General features: G+C 42.3%; 1 protein-coding gene across 23 annotated transcripts in view; it reads right to left on the reverse strand.

Moving 5' to 3' along the window:
* Positions 1-25,433, reverse strand: part of FNBP1 (formin binding protein 1) — a 94,578-nt gene that overhangs the window by 12,543 nt on the left and 56,602 nt on the right. For 5 of the 23 annotated variants that reach the window (XM_042052020.1, XM_042052019.1, XM_042052026.1 and 2 more), the window contains exons 7-13: positions 18,283-18,411; positions 16,408-16,554; positions 12,775-12,972; positions 11,223-11,405; positions 6,292-6,378; positions 3,152-3,166; positions 2,968-3,003 (exon numbers count right to left, since the gene is read on the reverse strand). In XM_042052020.1, the coding sequence (XP_041907954.1) occupies positions 2,968-3,003; positions 3,152-3,166; positions 6,292-6,378; positions 11,223-11,405; positions 12,775-12,972; positions 16,408-16,554; positions 18,283-18,411 (795 nt within the window). Of the gene's footprint in view, positions 1-2,967; positions 3,004-3,151; positions 3,167-6,291; positions 6,379-11,222; positions 11,406-11,790; positions 11,818-12,774; positions 12,973-16,407; positions 16,555-18,282; positions 18,412-25,433 lie in introns of all 23 variants that reach the window. The other 18 variants (XM_042052025.1, XM_042052024.1, XM_042052040.1 and 15 more) reach the window with 14 other exon arrangements.

Consider the following 25,433-nt stretch of genomic DNA (forward strand, 5'->3'; position numbering starts at 1 on the left):
CAGATTGGGTGGACTATACTGAACACACATCAATACTGAGTAGTTGCACCATAAGGGAGTGAGGTTCTTGTGCATAAGCTTGAATTTGGGCAGGTTTTGCTTGTTTTGGTTTCTGCTCATTCCCTGTCCCATTTCTAAGGGGGAATATGGGAGAAGGAAGGGTAGAAACACAAAGCTGAGTAACCAAATTCAGTGGTCCATCAGCTTACTGGGAGCTTGTGAGCAGGACTGGGCCATCAGTCAAATTTCTCTCTGAGGAAAGTGGTTTAGAAGAGACACTGCCACAAAAGCTGCTCATTAGACCCTTGGCTCTGTACTGAATGTGCCAGGACACTGCGACTTCTTCCTGCAGCTGCAGAACAAGCTGTTCAAAACCAAAGTGTGAGCGTGTCGGAAGGCTGGAGGACAACCACACACAGGTCACCTCCTCCTCTGGACTGGCCATTCCAAAGTCACAGAGCAGGCCTGATGAAACTGCTGCTGTATTGATTGTCAGTCAAAGACGGCATGTGCTTCTAGTGAAGCCTTGATCATCTGTGCAAAATTCACTTAAAATTCCATTTGTGAGACAATGAGAAAGCAAATTTAAGACAAATAACTGAGAAAGTTATGCTGATTCTGAAACTTTACCCACACGGAGTCCTAACAGTGCTTACAGGACTTGTTGTGCCTGGTAGAGGAGAGATCTATTTTAATTTATTCATTAATGTTTAGATTTTGCTTGACAGCAACTCCCACATCACAACAGACATGAGAGTGATTCAATCTATTTTATGGATAATCTACACTAGAGCCACACACATCTTTTTAAGGCGAAGCATCTGGAGGCAGCTTTGTAAACAAACAAGCAGTTACAGGAAAGTCTAGAGAACATATTCTGACAAATCCTCCTCACTTCTGAGCAGAAGGGACAGGCTTGAAAATATCCCCAGCTGAGGATATGAATGAAACAGATAGAGTGAAATTCAGAAAAGCATCTTTTTGGTATTTTGTTTTTGATTCTTCAGCTTCATTCAAGAGTTCTAAGTTGGACTAAATCCAGCAGCTTTGTTCACAATGCTTCAGACCAAAGCACAAGTCTTGCATAGAGCTGCACACCCAAGGCTGGGAGGTGACCTCGCTCCGACTTTAGTCCGTGCTCAGGAATTTCCTATCAGAAGCTGAAGCCCCTGTTCCAAAAAGGAGAGTCAAGTAGCAGTTTTTGCACATGCTGGGCACATTTCATGCTCTCAAGCACAAATACACCTGGGCTACCTCCCCGGTCGTGGACATTGCCGACGTTTTTAGAAATGCTGCAGCAGTGAGGTGGGGGGGAAAGCTGTGCTACTTCTGATGTGCTGCTCACAAGGTCTCCTTGCAGAAGGATATTGAGATTTAGGATTCAAATTGTCCCAAGATGAAGGATTGTGGAAACAGAGGCTGTGTTAGGACCAGTTTCTGGGCTGAAGCTACATGCGAGGAGAGCATGAGCTTTTTCAGCCCCGGTTTTGGCTCTTGCATAGCGAGGATCCAGAAGGAGATTAAAAAAAGCTGCTTTTCACCACCTGAGGTGAAAATGGGTCTCAGCCCTCCCTGCACATCTTTCCAATTTCTGCAATTCCTGGGGAAAGACCACATCGTTTTGGGAGGATTTGTTCCTGCATACAAAGGTTTAACTCAGCTACACAGCACCCCAGCACTATGGCCAAGAAAATGAGTGGAAATCCAGTATAAATGCATTGGACTCCCAGGACAGTGGCTTGGCAACAGCCAAAAGAAGGTTTGCAAGTATTCCAGACACTTCCATCATTCCTCAGACCTACCACCAGGTCTTCAGTGAGAAACAACCTTGCTAAAGGAGCCCAAGAAAGTCACTGTGCTGCCAGAGCAGCAGCAGGACGTGAAAACTGCCAGAGCTACTCCAGGCAGCTCTGGTGGCCCATGTGTTTCCCCTGGATGAGCTGCCATGAGCAGAAGAGGCCCACGATGATGTGTCCAAGAACAAGATATGTGTACAATCACAGAATGGTTTGTGTTGGAAGGGATCTTAAAGCTCATCTTGTTCCACCCCCTGCCATGGGCAGGGACACCTTCCACTACCCCAGGTTGCTCCAAGCCCCATCCAACCTGGCCCTGGACACTTCCAGGGATGGGCCCTGTGCCAGGGCTCAGCACCCTCACAGGGAAGGGAAAGAGCACCCAAAGGCACAAACTGTGAGGAATAAGAGAACTTGGAAGCTAACACAGTTGAGGTGCCCCTGTGGATCCTCTGAGGGCTCCAAAATGCCATCACTCGCTGGGGCTCTCGTGTGTTTGCACAAGGTGGGGCAGCAAACCAGGCACGTTCTCCTGGTGAGAGGCTCTCCAGGGCCAAGGAATGTGGACAAGCTGTCAGGGACATAGCAAGGTGTGGAGTGTCTCAAGCAAAACAGTACTTTGTGCATGGAGTTCAGCACGAAATTTGCTTTCCCAGGTCTGTTCCCCCATTCCCTTTCCAGCTCAGTAACATCTTTATCTTACCATAGTTCAAGTAACCTTCCCAGCTGCATCCAAGGTGGAATTTAGGATTCACATATATGCATATGGCTCAATTTGCAAATTCAAATCAGATTGAGTTAACCTTGTTGGTTAAGGTTTACAGAACTTTAATTAATGTCATTATTGGTTATTCTGAAGGACTACATAGGGCTGTAAAATGTAGGTGATAATGATGCAAATTTCCAGTAATATTGGACATGGAAAGCAAACTTTGCAGCTATTTTACACAGAAAGATATGCATGGCTCTCTGGAAAAAGTCCAGCAAGCACAGAGACCTTTATTTTAATTTTTTTCCCTTCTTTAATGTTTCAGTGTATACTTATACAGTAGCAGAATTACTCAATACTGTTTTTCTACATTTTCATAGCCCTAGATTATAAGAGTGAAAACTAAACTATATATTAGAGTTAATTTTTTAGCAGCTTATTAGAAGACTGAATTCTGATCACCTCTATTAGACTCCAGACCTGTGTATTCAGATTTATCTGATAACGGTCAAAAAAAAGCAAACACAAAGAAGAAACAAATTTAAGTTAATTTCAGTGTCATGTCACATGTGGCACAGTGCACATTAAAACACACACAGGAAATTGTGATTAAAACACAGGACAGGCATGCTGTAAATGTGCTTACCAGCTTGAGAGAAAGCTTCATGTAAAATTGGAGAGATACAGGGTGGGGGGAGAGAGAGAAAAAACAACAGTGCATCAGTAGAAGAGGAACTTTTTCAGGCTGATGTTACAATAAAATGACACAATCCCCTTGCTGTTGGAAGGCAAAATGGGTCACACTAACAGATCTGTGCAAAAGTTCACAAGATGGGCTCGGGCAGCTGCCATGACCTGGCCAGAACTGGGAATGGGAAGTGCTGTAGCTGGGCACAGGTGAGATCACACCTGGACTGACTGACAGCAGCTACAACAACAACAGTGGGAGTTCTCATCACAGCAACAGCACTGAGGTGCAAAAACCTCACAACTTGCAAATGTATGAGGGTCACTTCAGATCAAAAATGTGCTGAAATGTGTCAGCTACTTCATGGAAGGGCTTTGTGGGGAGTAACCCCTGAGCCAAGCCTCAGTGGAGAGGTGAGGAGCAGCTCCAGCAGCACTCAGCACCCTGGGACCCCCAGGGAATGCCTGGTTCACTGGCTACAGTCAAAGGACAACACCCTGGACTGTCCCTGCAGATTGCAGAGCGCTGCCCAGGCAGGCACAGAAAGCCATTTCACATTCTTGAACAATTCAGAAACAAATACTCAGACTCAAACGTACTTTGGCCATAGTCAGACAAGGTCAGGCCCAAGGAGGAGGAAAAAAAATATCCATTCTCTTGACACCAAATTGATTCTATGACAGCATGGTAAGACATTATTCAACCTCCTTAAGTGATATACATGACCTAATTCTTCAGAAGTTACCACATTTCCTGGGACAGAGCCCAAACATTATCTTTTAGTTAACTCTGGGAAAGCAAGACTAAAAGCAGTGTGTGCCCATGGAGCCTCATCTCTGCCCTGCCTCACCTGCACACACAGCTCCGGGCAGGTGCCCCAGAAACTCCCAGGTGAACAACTGTGCCTGGGCACCCAACCACCAAAATTCCCAAAGCCTCTTCCAGCATTGTAAAATGACAAAATAGCTGCAGTTCAGAAGGATTTCCAAGAGATAGGGAGACTAAAAGTGCTCAGTTCTGTGCCAAGCACAAGGGAGCTGCTGCTCGAGATCTAAACCCAGATAGAAAGGGAGAATCCAAACTCCACCCCGCCTCCTCCTCCAGCAATGGGCACTGAGCTGCCCTGCCAGCTCTTGGGGACAGTTGTGAAATGCTCAAACTACCCAACAAACTTGAGGTGCATAAAAGCACACACTCTGTGTTAACAACAGCTGAAATGTAAAAGCTGGAAAATGCCTCTCTCCAGGCAAGGATTTGTGCTGCCAGACTTGGGAACCCTTTTCCATTCAAGTTCTCTGTCACTACCAACAGCTCCTGGGAATGGTGTTCTCAAACAGATGCTCCATTTTTAGCAAAAACAGAGTTCATTAGGATTGGATTTAAAATAAAGGCTCCACACTTCTTGTGGGCAGCTGATTTAAGAAATACATTTTTTTTCCCAAATAACAATTCCCATTATTTACCAGGATTTGTACAGCAACACATGCCAGCCATTCAAGGAAAATAAATGGTCTTGAAATAATAGTGAATTGCTGCATGTGAACTGATCATTCAGTGACAAGGCAGCAGTGACACTTCCCTCTGCAGTCCAGTCCATTAGGGAACAAACACATGATAATAACCACAGTGCCATGAAGAAATTCACTCTCTGAGCTGAAGAGGCCATTAAAAAAATAAAGCAAACAAAACCAATCCACTGGAGAGAGTAATCATAGAAGGAGAAAGAATGGTGTGAAGAAATTCAGCATAGGCAGCTTGTGTTTGCATCATTGCTTTAGCACTCCTGTGAACTTTAGCATAGACATGATCAGCACAAACTGAGATTCTTGTACATAGATACAGACAAGACTCATGGTGCAGAATAAATATTTACCTATGAAGCACTCTAAAAAGGCAGAAATGTATGCTACATGCGCTAGTGGCTAAACACTACTCACTCTAAAGGCACTAAATACTGCGGAGAATCATCTGCATCAAGGCTATTCTTTTGCTGCAAATTCAGCAATTTGAAAGGGATTACAGACACTGTATGCCCAATTCTTATGCTGTTAAGTATGACAAAAATAGAGATCTTATTAATAGCATTTCCAAATAGTACATCAGGGATTGTTATAACCAGTATAAATAAAGCAGTTCATAGGCTGGAAACAATGAAATGCTGAAATAAGTAATATTCACAGTTTTCCATTTCTGAAATTTATTGGTAATTTTACGTTACAGTGATTCAGTTTCTATAAACAAATATAAGCAGATTGAAAATAAATCTGCTTTAAACACTATATAACTACTTTTGCCCATTCTGTTGGGTTTTCACAGCTAGAAACTTGCTCACAGCTCCTGGGAGAACAAAGGCATTTTCCTCCCGAATGATAAATAAGTTACATCTCCTTGAAATGAGCAAATGCGTTTCAAGCTGTCAATTTAAACCAAGCCTAGCTTAGTCTTGCAGGGAAAAAATGAAGAGTCTAAGAGCCACAAGCTTCAATAACACATGAGAGAGCATGAAAGCCAGCAGGTCCATGTGTTATTGGACAGTCACGGCCACTAACCTCACTTACAGAAAACAGGGTTGAAATAAATCACTGGACTTCCATACAACCAAGAGATAATTTTCTTTCTTTTTTTTATTTTTAGTGGCCCTGTAACAATCTCCCCATGCTCTGCTTTATCCAAATACCAGATTTAGAGGTCATGTATCTTGACTCCATGAACTATCATTACAGACAGTTCAAAGAAGCTTCCAGAGGCTCTAGGGAGTGCTCCACAACCAAGGCACAGAATTCCTGTCCATCAGGGGTTGCTCATGATGCTCAAGACTGCATTCATTAAATAATTTAGAATAAATGTGCAGAACCTGTTTGCAACACTTTGAATTTCACAGGTCCAGCTACTTTAATTGTGCCAATTTCAGCATTTCCAGGACTAGCAGACATTATCTTTCCTGCACATCACACCATAAGCTGCCACTTGCCTCCCACCAAATTTTCCTTGGCTCTTTGCCAAAGCACATTCCCACAGCACACTCGGGACGGCGTTGTAAGTGGGGTTAGCGACTGTGTAGCAACGGTATGGGCTGATCACACCATACTCAGACTTACAACATATTCCCTAGCCTCAATGGCACACGTGGGTGTCCCTAAAGTCCTCTTCATGAGTTCTTTGTGAATATACAAAGACTGTGTCTGCTGGTGAGTCAGCAAGAGAAAACACACATTGGTTACACCGGGGACGAGCGCAGCACCTCTGTGTTCACTGCTTCTATAGCAAAAGATAGCTTGGTGTTTAACTACCCTCAAAGTGCAGACTGGGAGTCTCCTGGGAACCAGGTGAATATTAAGAGTTCAGCATGCTCAGAGAGATCAGAAGATCTGGTATTTTTAAATGCTTGTTTAAATACCAAGGTCAGAAACCATCTCTCTCAGTGCTAGAACAAACCATGGCTTTAGTGACCCCACCCGCCGAAAAGTCCCGGTCTTGGCACAGAGAGAGACACTTACGTTAGAACAACAAGTGTTCCCAGGGCAGGGGACAGAGCAGGTTGGAGAGGGGGTGGTTTGTTTGCTGTCTCTGCATGCTCACAGAACAACAAAGTACTGATCAGTGGGGCAGATTCAGAGCTCGGTGTCGAGGGACAGGAGTGCACAGAGCGTCAGAGGAGACAGGCGGGGAGGGACGACAGCAACGGGTGCAATGGAAATAAAATCACATTGTAATGGAGTCAACAACTTCCACTAAAAAGGAAACCACAAAATTTCCTCTGTGTGCTTTAAGGAACTTGGATACTGGCAGTAATGTCTGCCCCAGCTCCCACACCATCCTCCCTGCTCAGTCACTTCCCGGGCTCCGGGGCAAGGGAGGAAAACCAAGTCCACACTGCGCACACGGAGTCATTCAAAGGTGTAAGTTCTACCCCTGGATGTTGTTAGTTTGGAGGATTGCCCTTGAAAAAAAGGTGCTGATGTTACTGCTGCTACAGCAATGAAACAAAAGAACACAAAATTAGTATCAACCAGCAGAATACTGAGTTTCTTTTGTCCTCAAAATGGAATTAGAAAAAGCAGAGCAAGCATAAATGAAATTATAAGTTATGTAACTGGTTCCTCATTCTTTGTGCTCTTCTGGCTTTAACTTCCCTAAAGAGATGAAGTGTTACACTAATTTTATAGTATCTTTTTAAGCAGCTACTAGAAAAAACACTCAAAAAAAAAAAGTATGAGAGTTTTTTCCCCTTCTCCTCGTTCTGATCCATAACAAGTGCTCTAACAGTTTTATGGTATTCTCTACAATGGACATTTCTGCTGCTGGGGTTAGAAGAAAAAAGCTTTGAGACAATACAAAAATGTGATTAGAAAACCATAGACACTGACAAGAGTCAGCACCTAAATATTTAATTTTTTTTAAACAGACTAGGATTTCATATTGGCAGTGACCACTGATACTGGTATCGGTGCCTCCACATTAACCTTGCATCTGTTGTGAATTGTTCAGGCATCTGCTTCCTTCCATGAAAACAAGATTCATTGGATTTTTGGTTTGGAAGCAAAATTAAAACCAGACTGGGCACAGGATATATCATAGCTAATTATATAATTTGTTTTAACAGTCACAAGTGATTTTGCCAAATGCAACACAAGATGCTAAACCAAAATTTTTAAAGGAAATTGCTAAAACATACTGCCTCTCCAGCCACGTTCTGATTTCACAGATTTCATGGAGGAGTTGTATGGGAATCCATTCATGTGTTATGTTTCAAGGATCAGTTACAATGTGCAATTCCTGCTGCTGGAATTTATCCCACTATGGTCTTAGGACTTGCTCATGTCAAATAGCTACTTTTCCTTATTCCTTAAGACAGTGCAAAAAAGGAGCGTGATCCCATTTTTTCTGAAGCAAACTTCTTTCCCTGGCTTTGTAGGATTTGAGAGCTGAGATTATCAAGAAATCCAGGAAGCACCTGCTCAGCAATTTGGCTGAATAGTCTAAAATGAGACTTAAAGAGCCTTGTGGGCACCTTCACTGAAGGTGTCTGGAGTGGAATTCTGCCAAGGAACAAACCCAGCAGTGCAGAGACAATTCAGAGCAAATGAAATGATCCAAACTCCTGTTACACTGCGCTGCCCTGCTAGTCCCTGCATGACCTTCCAGAAAGTTGTACAGATCCAATGTTCTTCTGTGCAGAGAAGAGTTCTATCCGACATCCTCCTCATTCCTCTGGTAACATCACAATCCACTATTCCTGACATTAATGCTCATGCTCCTGAGCAAAATTAAGATCTTTTTGGATTTTAAAGGGGAATGGAAAAGAACTGAATAAAGGAAATCTTACTAAACTTAATAAGGTTAAAGCTGAATTAACAGTATTGTCTAGCTGTACCTAATATAACAGGGGTCCTATCAACTGAAACAAATACCAACCACTCCTTTTTCACCTGAAAAATTAAAAGGATTTGTGGGTAGTTCTTGATTTCCTTTTTGCCTGGTTAGAATGATTTTATTTTTGAAGGTCATATGGCCTTTGATGATCTCTTAGTCTGATCATTTGTAAAATACAAATCACCAAGGACCTATAAAATGTGAATTTGACAAGTCTTCAAATGAGACAGAGCAAGCTGTCAGAGGTTTGCAGCCTCTCCTCCTCCTCCATAGCTCTGGGTGATCCAGGGGGCCTGAATTCATCCTCTGGGATAAGAGATGATGATCTGAACACTGGACTCCAAATACACAGGATGAGTCAGGCAGGAAAAGTATTTACATACAAACATCCTGGTAGCTGACAGGGGAAGGAAATGAAATAGAAAAAGAACACAGTGAAAGGTTTAAATGAAGATTTAGCAATAGCCCTTCCTTGCACATTCTAAATGAATGTGCCAGCACAAATTTGAGGGATTCCAGAGAAGACTATAAGGACATTGTTCTCATTACTTTGCCTTTCACACAAAGCACTTGAAACAATATGGTATGCAGAATTCTTAAGGTGTGCTTGGATTTCTTAGATAGTTAATACATAAAATAATGGTCTTCCTTCAGGAAACATTAAAAGCAATTAGTTATAATTGCTTATATGGCCAAGTAATCACTCAATAGGAATTTGTACATTTGAAATACAAACTGGTGAAGTGCCCATGGAACTACAAACCAGTATTTTTAAGGAAATATTCAACACTATTTTCAACATTCTGTACTCTGAATGGCACTATGGAGCATTAGATTGCAACACTCCTCCTGACCTCCAGCAGTGCCTCCACCCCAAAGTGATCCAGCACCGCCCAGGACAAGGAGGACTCCAGTTGCCACCCCTGGAGTGGTGCTACCACCCAGCACATCCTCAGCTCTGCTGCTGCACAAGCAGAATTGAAAGTCTGTCTCCTCCCAGAAAAACCACTGAGAAAAGCTGTTCTGAGCCAAACTGCAACTAAGGAAAGGAGGGACACGTACAGTACCTGCCTTTGGACAGCTTAGAAACTTCCCACTTCCCCAATGAAACAGGGATGGGAAGAAATGGGATTTTTGGGTTCTGAGTGTCTCATTAAATGGCAATTTCCTAGCAAAGAACTGAAACTGTTTGAAACATCTTTAACTGTCCTGTCTGTAACCAGACGAGACAGTGCATTGTTTACAGCACTGTTCTCAGTTCTTTGTAACCAACCACTGAAGTTCCCCAAGGAAATCATCTCTGCTTTTATACATCTCCAGTCCTCTGTCCTAAATGAGTGCCTGGAGCAGAATTTGGGCTTTTTAAAGTAGTCACTTCCTCACTGTTACTGTCTGCTCTAAAAAATATTTAAAATACTGAACACTTTTGTCTCCATCCTGTAATTTTTACAGGAGAAAATAATTCTAAGGACCTTCACCTAGGAGGCAAAGCCATGCTGTGCCAGCAAATTTTCAGTACAACCATGCCATGTGTGAGTTTCTGGGAAGATAAAGTTCTATTTTTGTTTGAAAAATGGAAAATTTTATCTCAGGGACCTGACATTTTATTTACTGCTTATGAAGACCACCAATGAGAGGATTTAATTCAACACAAACCCTTCAGCTTTGGTATATGAATATAACCACAGCTGCTATCAGCAACAGGAACAGCAGCTGATGTGGAAAAACTCAGGCCATATTTCCTTCTTTATCAGCAGCAAAGGAGACAAGGACTTGGAACAGTGGGGATGTGTCACAAAGTGTTGGTCCGGTGTGACCTAAACCCAGGTGAATCCCCAAATCAGCCAGGAAGGCTTTCAGCATCTTTCCACCATACAGTGCTTAAACCAGCATTAACACACGGCACTGCAGCTGCTGGCAGGGGAATCCCAAATCCTGCTCCCTCAGAACCTCTCCTCTGTCATTTGGAGCTTGCATAGTGCACTGACAAAGCTCTTGCACACAGAATATAATTTTAAACTGTGCACACATGGACCATGGAAATGACTTTATTATCACCCAGAATCAGTTTACCTTTCTCACCTCACCAGCTTCTTATCCAAGACTCAGAGTTACTACAAAAACTAACACTGCAGCACCTGAACCACAAACTGAGGCCCAGTGACCAGAAGGAAAGTTCCCACTGCTCCAGCAAAAATGTCACATCATTCCAGGGAAATGCCTGAACTTTCACCAGTTGAAATCACAACAATTATTTTCTAGAATCCCTCCTAATTTACGCTTCTCCTTCTGACACAGACATTGAGCTGAACCCACCCTGCAGAGAGAAAAACTAATGACTTTGACTTCTACATGAGCATTACCCAATGTTGAGCTCCTCCTTCCGTATTTTGTTCAATCCCTCCTCCCCCAAGACACCCAGATGGGTAATTTCCATCAGCAACTGTATTTTTGTGGTTTCGTTGTGGGGGTTTTGACTACGAATGGCTTTATAGGTTGGGAACCCCTGGATTTGTCTGCATGTTATGATAAAACACAATGGAACCGTTCACAAAACAAAAGTTTTTACATAACAGAACGTGCAATAAAAGCGCAAGAAAGAAAAGAAAGAGAGAGAGAGAGAGAGAGAGAGAGAGGTATCCAGAGGAGAACTTACCCCGCGCTTTAGGCTCCTGAAGCAGTGGATTTTGGGTTTGGAGGTCATGAACTCGTTGAAGCGATGGGAGAGGGGTTCCTTTTGCTGCTTGGGAGACTGGGGGCCGTTGGGAACAGCAGAGGGTGAGGCAGAGGCAGGGGGAGGAGGAGGGGGCTGATGGGGGGATGTTAAAAGGGACATAAGCTACGTATAAGAGATGGAGAAGTGACAGAATAAAAACCAAAATAAAAAGATAAAACACAAAACGAAAATAAGCATCAAAACCAATATTTGAAATCCAGAGAAAAAACCAATTAAATAATTAAATATTAAAGGCCATGGTTCAAAAGAGGGGAAAAAGCAGTAGTTAAGAGTCGTGTTAAATGAAGAGTTGTGATAAATGAAAGTTTTAGTAAGTGATGCAACAGAAGAGTAACACAAAAGTATTTTGAAGGAAGCTCATGCAGACTCTTCCATGCAGCACTATCCCCATAAATTGCCCTGCTCTGCTCTGTGGACAGCTCGGAATAATGCATATGGATAGAGCTTTCAAATACCTGAATTTAAATGGATCAGATAAGGAAGGTACCTTAGTGCCCAGTAGCGTTTCTATTATCTGGAAAACAACAAACCACATTCCTTCCTGCTTCCAAATCATACCTCAGCAATGTGCATCACACTTCACTTGTACAAATTGTTCTATGAATTTGCTTAGGAGTTAGTCCTGATTGTGTTTTTACTCTGGCTACACTGATGTAAGCACCAGACAGCGAGTCCTCTGTCACACCAGCACTACAGGAATGACCTTGTGAATGGGGGATTTTTTTAAACTCAAATTTAAGTGGTTTGGTAAAGGGTCAGAGCAAGAGTGACATCAAAAAAACAAAGCTATTCTGGGCTTTCATCAGTGTTACTGCAACCTGATTGAGTCCAGTCCCTCTGACACGTCCTGGTAACCCCAGATAAATGCTGCCATGCATTATGGTGTAGAGTATGACAGTGGAATGAAAAAGGTTTAATGGATACATAAGTTAATATGGTCCTTTAAAAAGTCAACTGCTCAGTTAGTTTTGCTCCATTAGTTGTGCTTCAGAGTGAATCCCAGCAATTCCCTGTTCCTAGCCCCCCACCTGCTGACCCCAGTGCACAGACTGGAAAGACAACGCAAATGGAAAGCCAAGGAGAGTTTGAGGAGTGTCAAAACAGTAATGCCACATTGAAGCTTCCCACAGGTAACAATGTTAGTTGGCACACATGGCACTAGGTAAGTGGTTTACAACTCCTTCTCTGAGTTAGGAACAGAAATGGACCATGGCAGAGACGTGACAACTTAAGTTAAATTAATTTAAAAACTGCAACATAATTAATGAAATTATACAAGAAAAAAAATTAAACATATAAAGAAACTTAAGTAACCAAAGACTACAACAAAACACCATATTAAGACATCAGTTATTAACTTTCTAAATCTAAAATTCTCTTTAAAAAACTGAACTTGCCAAGATCACTAGACAAGACATAGGTTATTGACGAAACACATACTAGCACCAAGCTCAAGTTTGCAAATCAGTACCTTATTTTTCTTGATGAATGGCCATAACTTGCCCTTGGATTTGCTACCAAACTTGGGCTCTGACTTCCCATCCCCTCTGGAGTTGGAAAGGCTGGATTCAGACACCGTCCTCTTCATGGGCTGTGTGAAATCCTCAAAGTCGATGTCTCCCGGAGGCTCGAACCCTGACTTAAAGGCTTCTATTACCATCTGGGAATCCTGGAATGGGACAGATGCAACACAAGTGTCAACATCTCAGGGGAGGTTTGTCATCAAACTGGTGGCACATTAAGGCAGAACAAGAAAGTTTGTCTATGTGGGACCAACCCTGAGGGTGACCAGGCTCATTCCTGGGAATGAACGCCCTTCCAGAGCTCAGGATCAATACAAGTCTCTCTACCTTCTGCTGAAGAGGAGTAAGAGTTTATGAACTTTACTGACTAGAAAAGCAAATCACACTTCAGTAAGTGACTCATAAAGATTTAAGGTACAGATTTGCTGGGACAGAGCTGTTAGCAAATCAGAGGAAAATCCCAATAAATACTCCGATATAACAGAGCTCTTGTGTGATCACTCTGCCACAAGTTGCCAAGTTGGTTGTGAATTTAGTGAGAGTAAATGGCTGTAAATGTTTTATGAGCTTTACTCAACATCTGAGCAGTCCAAGGTCACTCCAGCCTGGCGCCCTGGTGTGGGAGCCACTGAACCCACATTCCCTTTTGCCACTGCTAGGAGGGATCCAAGTCAGCCACAAACTGGCTGCAGATTCTGTACAATGGCTTTGCTCTTTTGTTTTGGACAGAGGGAAAAGAAAAAAAAAAAAAAACAAGCCAATCAAAGCAAAACCAATCCATAGCATTTTTCCTACTCAAGTCTACAAACAAAATTAATTATACATAGGATCAAATTCAGACCTCAGCTTGCCAAATGCCTTTAAATCTAATGGACTCAGGAAAAAAGTATCCTAATAGACTTCTTATCTACTTGTTTTCTTGGGAAGAGAGATTTTTATGTTATACTCTAATAGCTGTATTCTAAGATCACTGGAGAAACTGTGCCTTGGCACACAAATACCTTATTATTGTCTAGAGAAGATCATCACTGCCCTGTTACATAAAAAGAACTTGTTGCTTTGAAGGTTCTGTGAATGGCTGTAGGTAAAATGCCATTCAGGAGAATTCTAGTGCGATAGAAACATATCCAGAGGACAGGCTCAACTGAGCAAAACTCAGATACAGGAAAAGCTCCACATGGATTTAAGATCCTCAGTCTATCAGGTGGCACCATGAAATTCCTACACGAGTTAGGGAGGTAGAACAACTCTTTCCATTATCCCATCCTTGTTTGACATTAGAACTTCCTGAGATCTAAACTTGAAGATATTTTTAATGATAGACATGAAAGCAAGATGAAGAAGGATTAGAGAAGAGGCGGAAAGAGTGAGAAAGGCTGAGAGAATTGGGATTGTTCAGCCTGGAAAATAGAAGGCTTTGGGGTGACTCAACTGCTGCCTTCCTAAAAGTACCTAAAAGGAACCTCCAGGAAAGATGGAGAGAGACTATTTACAGGAGTCTGGAGTCTGTGGATGCCCCATCCTTGGAAGTGTTCCAGGCCAGGCTGGATGGGACTTGGAGCAACCTGGAACAGTGGAAGCTGTCCCTGCCCATGGCAAGGGGTGGAACTGGGTGGCCTTTAAGGTCCCTTCCCACCCAAACCATTCTCTGATTCTAAGAGATTCCACCAAGTTATAGTAAATACTCCACTGGTATTTTATCCTATGCATGGAGCTTTTCACTTTTTCCCTCTGAATTTTACAGCGTTCCGTCCATTTATTCCAAACATCTTTCCACTACAATGGAGCTAAAAATAACCAGCATGCTCCATATATCACAGGGATAATGTCATAACAGGAACTCCAAGCCCGTAACAAATTCGTTTTATCTGCTGCTAGAGCCCTCTGAGTCAGGTTCTGCACAGGTTCACCTGGCAGCCACCACAGCTCACACTTGCAACACAACCTTTGTGTTGTTCAAGGGGTTAGAAAGGGGAAATGGAAAAAAACCTATTTAAAACTGCCTTAGAAACACGGTAACAGCTAACCAGTACTCTCTGCTAAATCCAGGCAGTTTCTATCGGTATTAACAGGAATGCTATGCAGTGCAGTGAGGGCATAAAGCAATCCTATTTACACAGTTGCACATTTAGTAGCTAATCCAGCACTTTCATTAGAACCAACAAAATTGGAAATTACTGCTGCAGAGATGAAAAAATCCTTGCTGATATTTAGAAAAAAGAAGTCCTTATGAACATAACTGTTTCCAGACAGAACACACTAAACCCTTTGTAGCTGCTCAGACATAACTATTTTAGTTAAATACATTTTTGTCAGCACAGTGTTTACAGGAGGTCCTGGTAAATTCAGTTGTCAATGCTCAAAGTCATCATTTTCCAATGTCACACTTGTGTATGAGCCATCAATTGGACTTATTTGTGTGTAAGAATATAAAATTCACCCTGATTCAAACACCCAGCTTAAGTTTCACTGTGTTTTGCTAAGAAGGCTGGGGCAGAGTGTAGGCTGAGATGTGAATCTCCCCAGCATGGTTTCATCACGCAGCACCAAAAGCTGTACCTCAAGCAGGGTATGTTATTCAAACATGGGAATCTGTGCCCCAATTCCCCCTTTTCCCACTCAGAGTGTGATTTTCAGATTCCTGAGTTTCCTATGCTGCTCTCTGTGAGAGCAATTGCTGAACAGAGAGGAGAGGATTCATTTCAAAACTTCAGCCTCGGGCTTATGCTGCCAGTTCATAGCTCTGGGCACTGAACAGCTCAGAAAAGATTCCAGTGAAAAACATGTATGGGAAATTCAAACAGGCAGCAAGACACATGCTGTCAGCATTTGAAGCACTAACATGATCCATGAGAAAGGCTGGAAGAACAGAGGCTTCATGTAGGAAGGGAGCAGATCATTCTGCAAACCAAATAGAAAACACTTCTGCCCTTGTGGTCACTGTACATCAGGAAGCTCAACTGAAATCTTTATTAGCCTTTCTATCAGAGAGGCTTCTTTGCATCCTATGAAGGAAAATGATGTTCAGAAATCAAGATTTCCTCATTTACAGATTGCCAGCAAACCTCAAACCTGCAAAGAAATATTTTACAGAAAGATTTTGCAACAGTTCATGTAGCCAATACTTTAAATATTTTCATTATTATAAAGTTAACTGGAATGAAGACATTTCTGAAACATTCAGTTTTCTGCCTATGAGACATAGAAAGCACTTTTATAAGAATTGGTGATTAAGTATCCGAAATTATGTCCAACATCACCTTACTCTATGCAGATGCCTGCTTTTAAATAGCAGTATTTCAAAAAGTAATTATCCTAACAAAATGAGAGAATATTCCTTAAAAACAAGCAAACAACAAAAATTTAAAAGTGTGGCAGGAAAGGCATTTTTGGGTGTTAAGTAGATTTGGGAAATAATCTGAGCACATCCTGCCTCAGACAAAGCAGCTTGGGGCAAGAAGCTGTTCTTTGGTTTCATTCCGTGACTGCAGAGCACTTGTGCTGCAGCCTGGACCCAGGATTTGGGTCTCCATAAATTTGAGACCAATACTAAATATGACAACCAACAATGCAACACTTACATTCTTGTGATCCACTGCTTCTGCAGCCTTTGTTATCTCATCCAGACACTTCCCAATGATAGGGATCACTTGGCGGTCGACTTCTGCAAATGTTTTCATGGATTCACCTATCCTCACGATCCTTCTTTCCTCCATCTCCTGTATTTTCTAAAATATTACATTTCATTCAGGTCAAACACCAAGATTAACTTCACAGCTTCACCCTATTTTCCTCTCCAGCTTACATCAACTACTTTAAAACTTAGGGATTAAATATATTTTTAAGAACAAACTAGGACAGTTGTTCTCAGGAAGGCACCAAGTGATACTGTTCCCTCAAACATCAAAAATGTCATTTTAAAAGTAATCTCTTTTACTCTTACTGGATTTTTTCAATTAACTTTTTATGTTAAAAAAATGCTGATTTGTCAAACTCCCAGCTTTAGACTTTTCTGAGGATTGTTCCTAAGGCTTTTAAAAGAATTTCTGAAAAAAATTCTTTCATTTTCTGTACATGTCCTGAACAATCTTGTTTTCATTCCACTGTAGAATCCAAGCAAAGATCTTCATGTGTCCCCTTCTTTTTCCTAGAAGGTGATTTTTGGTTTTCAGGGAGTCCTGTACATCATGTCTTGTTCACAATGCACCATGTATTGATGTATTCATGTACAATAAAAACATCCCGTGTTGTTCACACCACAGCTTCCCAACACATGCTCCTCACTGCTCAGTGGATTCAGTTCCAGCATCTCCTTCAGGGGCCTCTCCTTTACCACGGAGGGAAACTGAACGTGGCATAATTCTATTGTGACAAATTAAAGCAGGATACAGATGGGCATGAACAGGAGCAGCCTGATTCACACTGGACTGCAGGAGCAGTCAACTCAAAAATCCCCTTTGCCTTGACTGATCCACAAACAACATCAATTCTTTACAAAACAGCTTATTTCAACATCTAAGAAAAGCCCTGGAGCTCACTGGTGCACTGATAGGGGAAAGGGCTTTAACATGGTCACCTACAGATCAGAGTGCTCATCAGCTCCAGTATTTACTTGATTCCAGGAACAGTTTATCTCAAGGCATTGGTTTGAAATACCATGAGGCAAAAGAGGAGATGTCCATTTAGCTCACAAGTTTCAGCAGTGGGCCACAAAGTGCGTGTTTGCCACGCAAATATCAGCTACTTCTCATCTGATGACAAGCATGTGACATTTCCTCCCTTGAAAAGGTGGTATTTTCCACTTCTGATGCTTATGACCCACTGCAGTGGAACAGTCATTTAGAAGTTCTGTTCTACTACATTAACCTCAATTCATTCATTCAAGCACAAACTCAGATCTTCACTCAGAATGAATCCGATGGCTTTTTTATTCTTCCTCTGCAGTCTGTCCTTAGGCACCCTAAGACACAATTAGCAGCTTGCTTAAAACCTTTTGGATTCACTGCTGCAGAATCATTGTGGTTTGCATTTAAACATCTGTGCAGCCTGATTTGAACACAGGTTATAAAGGGCTGTGGGACTTTACAGATTCAACAATGCCCAGCTGCCTCCTGCCCTGACAATGCCAGTGATGCTCTCCCTCATCCCCAGCTGCACGGACACAGGAGCTGAACAGAGAAAGATTGTGAGGACTCCAGAGACTGTCCTCATCTGTCACGACAGTTCAACGTCACCTTTCTTGTGTATTATTGATCCCTTTTTATCTAATTTAAGAAAAAGGGATAATTTATCGTACCACCTCTCAGGGTGGCAGATTGCATGTAAAATTTTCTAAGAATGACCAAAAAAAAAAATCACCAAAAATTAAAAGCCAGGGTCATGGAATTGACGTGATGTGCAATCTGTTCTTGTCACAGGATTATGGGTTACTCTAGAGCCCTGCCAGCAACCCTTACCTGGAAGATGTTTGGTATGTGTGTGTAGTAATGCTCATGCTGCTCACTGTTGAACTTCTGTAAGGTGGAAGAATATTCAGCTTTGCTGTCTTCTGCCATCTGATGTCTCAGCTGGGCTTGCTGTCTTGCCTGAGGAAATACCAAAGGAAATTTATAATTTAGGCTACATGGAAAGCAATTGCATTGTGGTACTCCTCTTACTAGGAGCATTGGGATATGAGACTCTGAACACCAGCTTTTGGTTTACTCCTATTTTGTGAAACATTTAAGCTGCTGTGTGGACAGTGCTGCTGATCCTTTCTGGGGTTACAATGTGCTATTTCCATGAACCATTTTGCATTCCATGAACAACCTCTGTTTGAACTGCACATCAAACACCAAAACAAGTTTGCCCCTCCACCTGCTCACTGGACAGGCACCTTCCCAGTACATTCACGGACACACTTCTTGCTCCCCTTATGCCCTGGTAAATGCCACCTGCTTTCCTCTAATGAGCTGCTTCCTTGTTGGCAAGCAGGGTTTTCTGGGGAAAGGGAAGTGAGAAAAAACCCCAACAGCTTTGTCTCATTTTAGCAACATAATAATGACAAAACTTCTTAACTCTGTGTGCTCTGCAGAGCCCTTTTCTCCACGCTCCTCAAACAGCACTGGCATGAAGCACACAAGGAAAGGGGAGCCTGAGCAGCAGCTGAGATGCCTCCCTTACTATTTTTACCCACACAGATGATTTGCTTTGCTACCCAACATAGCAGAGCACTGGGCAATTAATCTCACTTCTTTCCCTAGAATAATCTGTCCCCAAGTGACCCTTTCACGTTTTCAGATTCCTCCCCTTACAGTTCTGTTCCCAAGGCCTTCTGTTACCTGTTTCACTGCCCAATATGATTCCCTTACTGCCTCTCCCATCTCTCTGGTTTAGATCCCTTTTCCTTCCTTGCCGTTGGCCTTCACAGAGCAGCTCTTTCTTCTCTTTCCTTCCTACATTCCCTACTCCTTCCCTCCCTGTCCTGCTCCCCTCATTGAAGCTCCCCCTCCCTGGTTGGAGCTCTGCTGCTCAATTTCTGAATAATTCTGTAAGACAAGGCAGAGAAATGCTGCTTTTAAATCCACGTTTCAGGGGACATAACACAGCAAAGAATTTCAGCACATTTTAAGTGGGCTTCCATTAAAACCAGCTCAGAACAGGGGGGGGCTATTCTTTGAACTGTTCCAAGCAGACAATAGTTTCCTGACAATAAATCCATGGAATACCAAATAATGGAACGTTTCTGTAATCATAACTGGAAGGTAACGAATTCTGCCAGGAGGTTTCAAATCTCAATTTGTAAAGAAGTACCCTTCCCCCACATTTGTCAAGTTTGCACATCTCACCTAATAATTTATTTCACCTCAATTCAGATATTGCTTCTGCAGTCGACTGTAGGTATTTCACAGATCCCCTTAACATTCTTTCTACAGAAATAATTCGAGCAGAATGAGGAGATTCTGGGCACTAAGTGCATCACAGGAGATGAAACAGTAGCATCAAATGGAGAAGAATGTGACTATAACCAAATAAGTGAATCCAATAAAAGACTTTCAGCTTTGCTTGTTCCCAGGAGTTTTAACTGTCCACTAACTCCTGCAAAGGATGAGTGCCTAACTCCAGAAAATTCACCTCCTGCAATTGAATTCCAAGAAGCCACATCAATCATTTCCCTGCCCAAGTGCTATAAAGCTTATTAAGCTTCACCACCCACACATTCACATACAGCTACATTAAATAAGAGTGGAAAACAATAAATCCTTGTGCCACAAACACAAATTTACCAGGAAAACAAAGTCAGCCATGGAAAGGCAGGCAGCTGTAAGAGTGGTTCACACTCGTCTCCCAAGCCCTTCCTCACATCCCAGCTGCTGCAGATCAATATCCATTTGTGAAGCCCATTCTCCTCATCTACCTAAGAGCAACCCATTGTCCGAGCTGACTTTACACCAGCCCCACTCCCACTCATACAGCTGCCTCTCTCTTTCTTTTTTTAAAAATAATTTAAAATAATGCAACTCAGGAATTTGTCCCTTGACTCTATTGTTAAAGAAGAAAAACAAGAAATCCATTATTACACATTTCCAGGCAGACCCAGCAAGCATTAAAGCCATCAGAGTTCATTTTCATGAGCAAACTTATTGGCTGGATATGACAAAGTAACTCTGAGCTAAATGTATACAAGAGTAGACACTCAATTTCCAAAATGATCTTAACTGGTCCCAAATAAGAGGGGGCAGCAGATGAGTAAATAAAACTGGGTGCATTCCAAAACCAGACATTTTTGCATGAGAGCCCTAGTGATTCTTTGTTTCTCTTGGCCATTTAATACATTTGGCAAGCTTCAAACTGTTTAAATATCTTTCCAATGAGGTATTTGGATCTTAAAATAAAATATTTTTTTTAATCTAGATTTTTTTTTTTATTACTTCATTTCATATGTCACTTCCTCTAACATCATCACTTCTAGTACTAACAAAATTGTACTTTATAGTGAGACTCCTGAGCTCTGTTGAAGCACAGAATGATAAAAACCAGTCAATGATGTTAAGTTTCACATTCAGAGTAATGGATGCAGTAGCCCAGAACTGCAGGGAGTCACAGAAGCTATTTCAGGAGTAATTTATAGCTGGGCTTTACAGAAAATCAAGTTTTGCCTTCTTTACTGCTCACTTGTGCATGCAAACAGCTTCAGGAAAGGTTTTTTGGGGGCTTCTTAGAGTTAATGTTAAAAGATTTGCTCTGAACAGTATTTCCAGGAGGAAAGGCTTTGGAATAATTAGGGTCTGGAAAACCAGATGATGACTTCAGACATAGGAGAACAATACTGGGATGCAGCTTTCAGTCAACACATCCTCTCCTTTAATTGGGCAGGGATGAGCGAGCAGGGGCTCAGTTTCCAGCCCATATGTGAAACACGATCTGCCTCTACAGACTGACAGATTGCTCAGTTGTAAAGAGGTGTCAGGGCCAGGGACTCAGAATGCAGCAAAAAATCCCCTCTTCAAAGGAAGAAAGGATGAGGTCACCTTTCAGCACCACAGAAAAGCAAAAACGGTACGTACACCAGAGGGTTTGTGGGGAGAACAGCAGCATTTTGCTTCCAAAATGCCTGGCACTGCAAAAGAGACACAGATTGCACACATCTCCCACCCCAAACATACCTTTGTAACAGTGTTTTGCCCCAAAATAAATGTGTGCAGAGCACACAGGCATTGCTTCCTCCCCGAAGTCTGGCTTTGTCAAGGCAGCTCTTGTCTGAACTCATGTGGCAGCACCACAACCAAAAGGTCACATTTGTCCATGCTCATCTCATCCAGAAAAGTGCTCCCAAAAATGAATGACAGCCCAGGACCGGCAGCACCACCAACTTTGTAGGGAGCATAGAGGTAAGCTTTGGGTTCCCACTGCCACTGCAATCAGATCTGAGCACAGGGGAGAGATTCTATAGCTCTGAGAGAACACTCGAGGTAAAGGAGCGCAGCTCTGATAGACTGAACACTGGCAGCAGGTAAGGCTTATTACACGTGACTTTCTCTCTCAGCATCTATACAGAAGTGCCATTAAATACAATCAAAGCCAATCCTTTTCCCTTCCTTTAGCCATCCTTGCTGGTGCATGGGGAAGGATGCAGAACAGTAGCTAACTGCAGAGCGGTATTAACTTGCAAAGTGCTGATTTCTGTGGCTTTCTTCAGTACTTTAAATATTTTTTTAAAAATCAGGCCTCAGCAGCACACCCACCTTAGGTGAAAAACAAACTGTATTCAATGGCCATATGAGCTGGCAACACACACTGTGGCATCTCTCTCAAGGTAGCAGGAAGAGCACTAACATTGTTCCCTCAAGATGATTTTAACTACATTTCCTGCAGATTTTCTTCTTAACAACTGAGTTGCAAAACACCTGACTCTCAAATAACAACGAGTTAGTTCAGATAAATGACTCTACCAGGAGCTCAGAGATGCAAGAAAGGAGATGCCAGGGTGGGACACTGATGCACTTGAATCTAACTTGACTGAAATATTTATGGGGGTATTTCTTTCCCCTTTAAAACAAAAGATGAGAAGAAAGTTAACCCTGCAAACCTTTGAAATAACTCGTATTAGAGAGGCATATTCAGTCTGAGCCTTCTTATCACCTGCTTGAAACCACCTGCAAGTTTATCAATATGATGCAACTTCTGCAATCAGTGCAGAGTGGAATGAGACCAAAAAATTACAGACAAGGGAACTTAGCCATAATCCTTGCAAACATGCAACACTAGTAAAGCTTTATATATTGATCTGAATTAAATCAGTCCTAATACATTATGCCTTTGAACAGGAAAATTGAACAGAGAAAGGGAATATGGACATCTTTATGATGGGCACTGTCAACCCTGAAAGTGTAAGAAAACTTTAGCAAACTGCTACACTTTACATGCAAGCTCTTAGAGAATTAAATACATTTATTTATATTGTCACATACACCTTCTCCCCCAAGCCTCCTTTGATAGGAAATGCAACTTGTGATGAAGTATAGGAGAAATTTTTAAAAACCAAGTACACTTTCTGCCATTTTGGTCTCCAATGCAGAAAAGAATGAGAATATTTTGCTGAGAACAATTTTCTGAGACACATTCCAGAAACAGCAAGAGGGTCAATAGACACACTGTCTTCTGGGTTTACACAGACAAAAAATGCAGCTCCTCAGGGCTGTTATGGTGGGAGTGATACGAATAACTGAAAAGGGCAGAAAAAAACTTTGGCTGCTATTCAGCTGGTCCACACTAAGTGGAACAGTTCAACTCCTCAGCAGTTGCTCTTGTCCAGAATGGCAGTTTCCAGTCAAAACTTTGGTGTCACTTTATTTCTTCTTTCTTTTCTCCCATTCTGCACCCCCTCTTTTCTTTCAAACTCAGACAGCATGTGAGATGCATCACTGCCAGGCCACTGCCTGCCAAAACAGATCTGTCTTTGGCAAATCTGAGATCAGACTAAAATGCAAACACCAAAAAATCACCCCTGCCCCCTCCACTCAACTACCCAATCCCTTCAAAATAGCTTAATGATAAAGGCAGACTGAGAAATACTTCACCAATTTCAGAAATGCTTTCAGATTTTTCAGCTCCAGCCTCTGGCCCTCCCTCCATGGCTGCTCTTCGACCACCGGGCACTGTCACCAGGGCACCCAGAGCCTCCTGGGAGCAGCAGCACTGGCAGCATGTGCAGGATCATTAATAACAGTGGGCATCCTGCCACAGACTTCAAAACACGGCCAGGGCTCCAGGCTCAGATTTATACAGCCTCCAAATCAAGCTCCACTGTTTACTGTTTTACAATAACTACTTGGGTCTCTCTGAACTGGCAAGCGGAGAAAGGATTTGAAATTTGCTTTCCCAAAAGAAAAAAAAAAAAGGGTAGAATGGTGGGTGCAAAACAACAGCAGGGAAAGAAACGAAAAGAAAAATCCCTTTCTTTTAACACTTGAAGAGGTAGAGGAAAAATCTGAGACTCTGGATCCCTGAAATCCTTTGGCTGAGTAGAATACAGAAATGAGCAAACCACTGACAGAGGATGGAAAATCTTCCTCACCACATCTCAGGAATTGTTATCTAGTGCAGTCTCACTGCACACAATTCTGCCAGAATTCAGAAACTCACATTAACAAAAGATATCCCCAAAAAACACAGTCCTGCTGAAGCTCTAACAACAGAGATGGACTAAATTAATTAAGAAGATCAGCACAGCAGCACCTCTCAGCGCACTGCTCCAAGGCCCTAGGGAATAACTGTGCCTCAGATCCAAAAGTTTGTCTCCTTGCACTGCCATTGCCATGTCATGGACACTAAATAACCAAATTCTCTGGATGACTGAGCCATGAATCCCTGCAAACACGCAGGAGTTTTCCACACGGCTCGGAGAGATGCAGTTCCACAAGGATATCTGGCAAGTCTAATTCATTATAAAAGAAGGATAATCTCTGTGGATGGAAGGTTATGAGGATTTGATGGAGGAGTGTCCCATTCCACTATAAAGGGGGAAGCCGGGAAGGATTCTTTTGATAGGTTTTTCTGATGAAAAATCAAGCACTAACATGGCAATATTACATCTGAAAACAGTTTATTGAAATAAAATAAAAAAACCAAACAAACAACAACAAAAAAGAAACCTAAGTGTTCCTATTAAAGAAAAGGTGGGGGAAAGAACAGGAAAAAGGAGCAGAGAGAGAGAGAGAAGAAACAGAGGGGGAAAGAAACAGAAGGCCACCTCGTGGTGTTGTGGCTGGTTGCTTTTATGTGCCCCCAAAATTTTCCCCCAATTTGGCTTCGTGGGCCTGTCTTGGGTGGGCATTTTTTGTGGGCATCCAGGTACTTGTCTTGACCAGCAAGTGTGTGTGTGTGTGTGTGTGTGTGTGGAGGGGGTGCTCACAGTCTCATCTCTGCCCTGACTGGCTGCCAGGTGAGCCTTCTCTGGGCACAGGGCAACACAGTTTTTTATAAGAATTTTCTTCACCTGATTTGTGACATATGTTGAGGGATATATATTGGTCCCTCTCAAGGAGGTAACAAGAAAAGATGTATTTGGAGCACTGGCCGACAATGTTTAAATGATTTCTGTTTAGTTGTACTACATAAGCAATTAAACTCTGCTGTGTATAAATCTGGGTATTGAATATAAATAATGGAAATTATTTCTTGAATATAAATAATGGAAATTTCAGGACTGGGTAATAGATTGCTTAGCTCATACTTGGAATACTGGGCACGGTTCTAGTCCTCTCTCTCCAAGAAAGAATTTACAAACACAGCCAACACAGAAGGGACAGTCAGGGTTGAAAAAGTTACCAGTATGAATTTTGTAGCCTTGAAGACTGACTTTTTGAGCAAAATACATGACTTTTGTCTCTTGGAGAGGTGAATTCGTCTGAGTGACCAGGGTGATGCTGATGCTGAGCTGCAGCAACAAGGGCTCTCCCAGCAGAGATAAAGTCATTGTCACACTCTACTCAGCATTTGTCAGGCCACGCCTGGAATATTGTGTTCAGTGGTCCCCAGTTATCAAAAAAGAATACCTGAACAGACTGGAAAAGGTCCAGAAAGGCCACAAAGATGATCCAAGACAGGGAAGCTGTCATGTGAGGAA

Source organism: Corvus kubaryi, unplaced genomic scaffold (assembly GCF_017639235.1).
Source record: "Corvus kubaryi isolate FWS band 111438036 unplaced genomic scaffold, C.kubaryi_AGA036_p1.0 78, whole genome shotgun sequence".
Taxonomy (NCBI): Eukaryota; Metazoa; Chordata; class Aves; order Passeriformes; family Corvidae; genus Corvus; species Corvus kubaryi.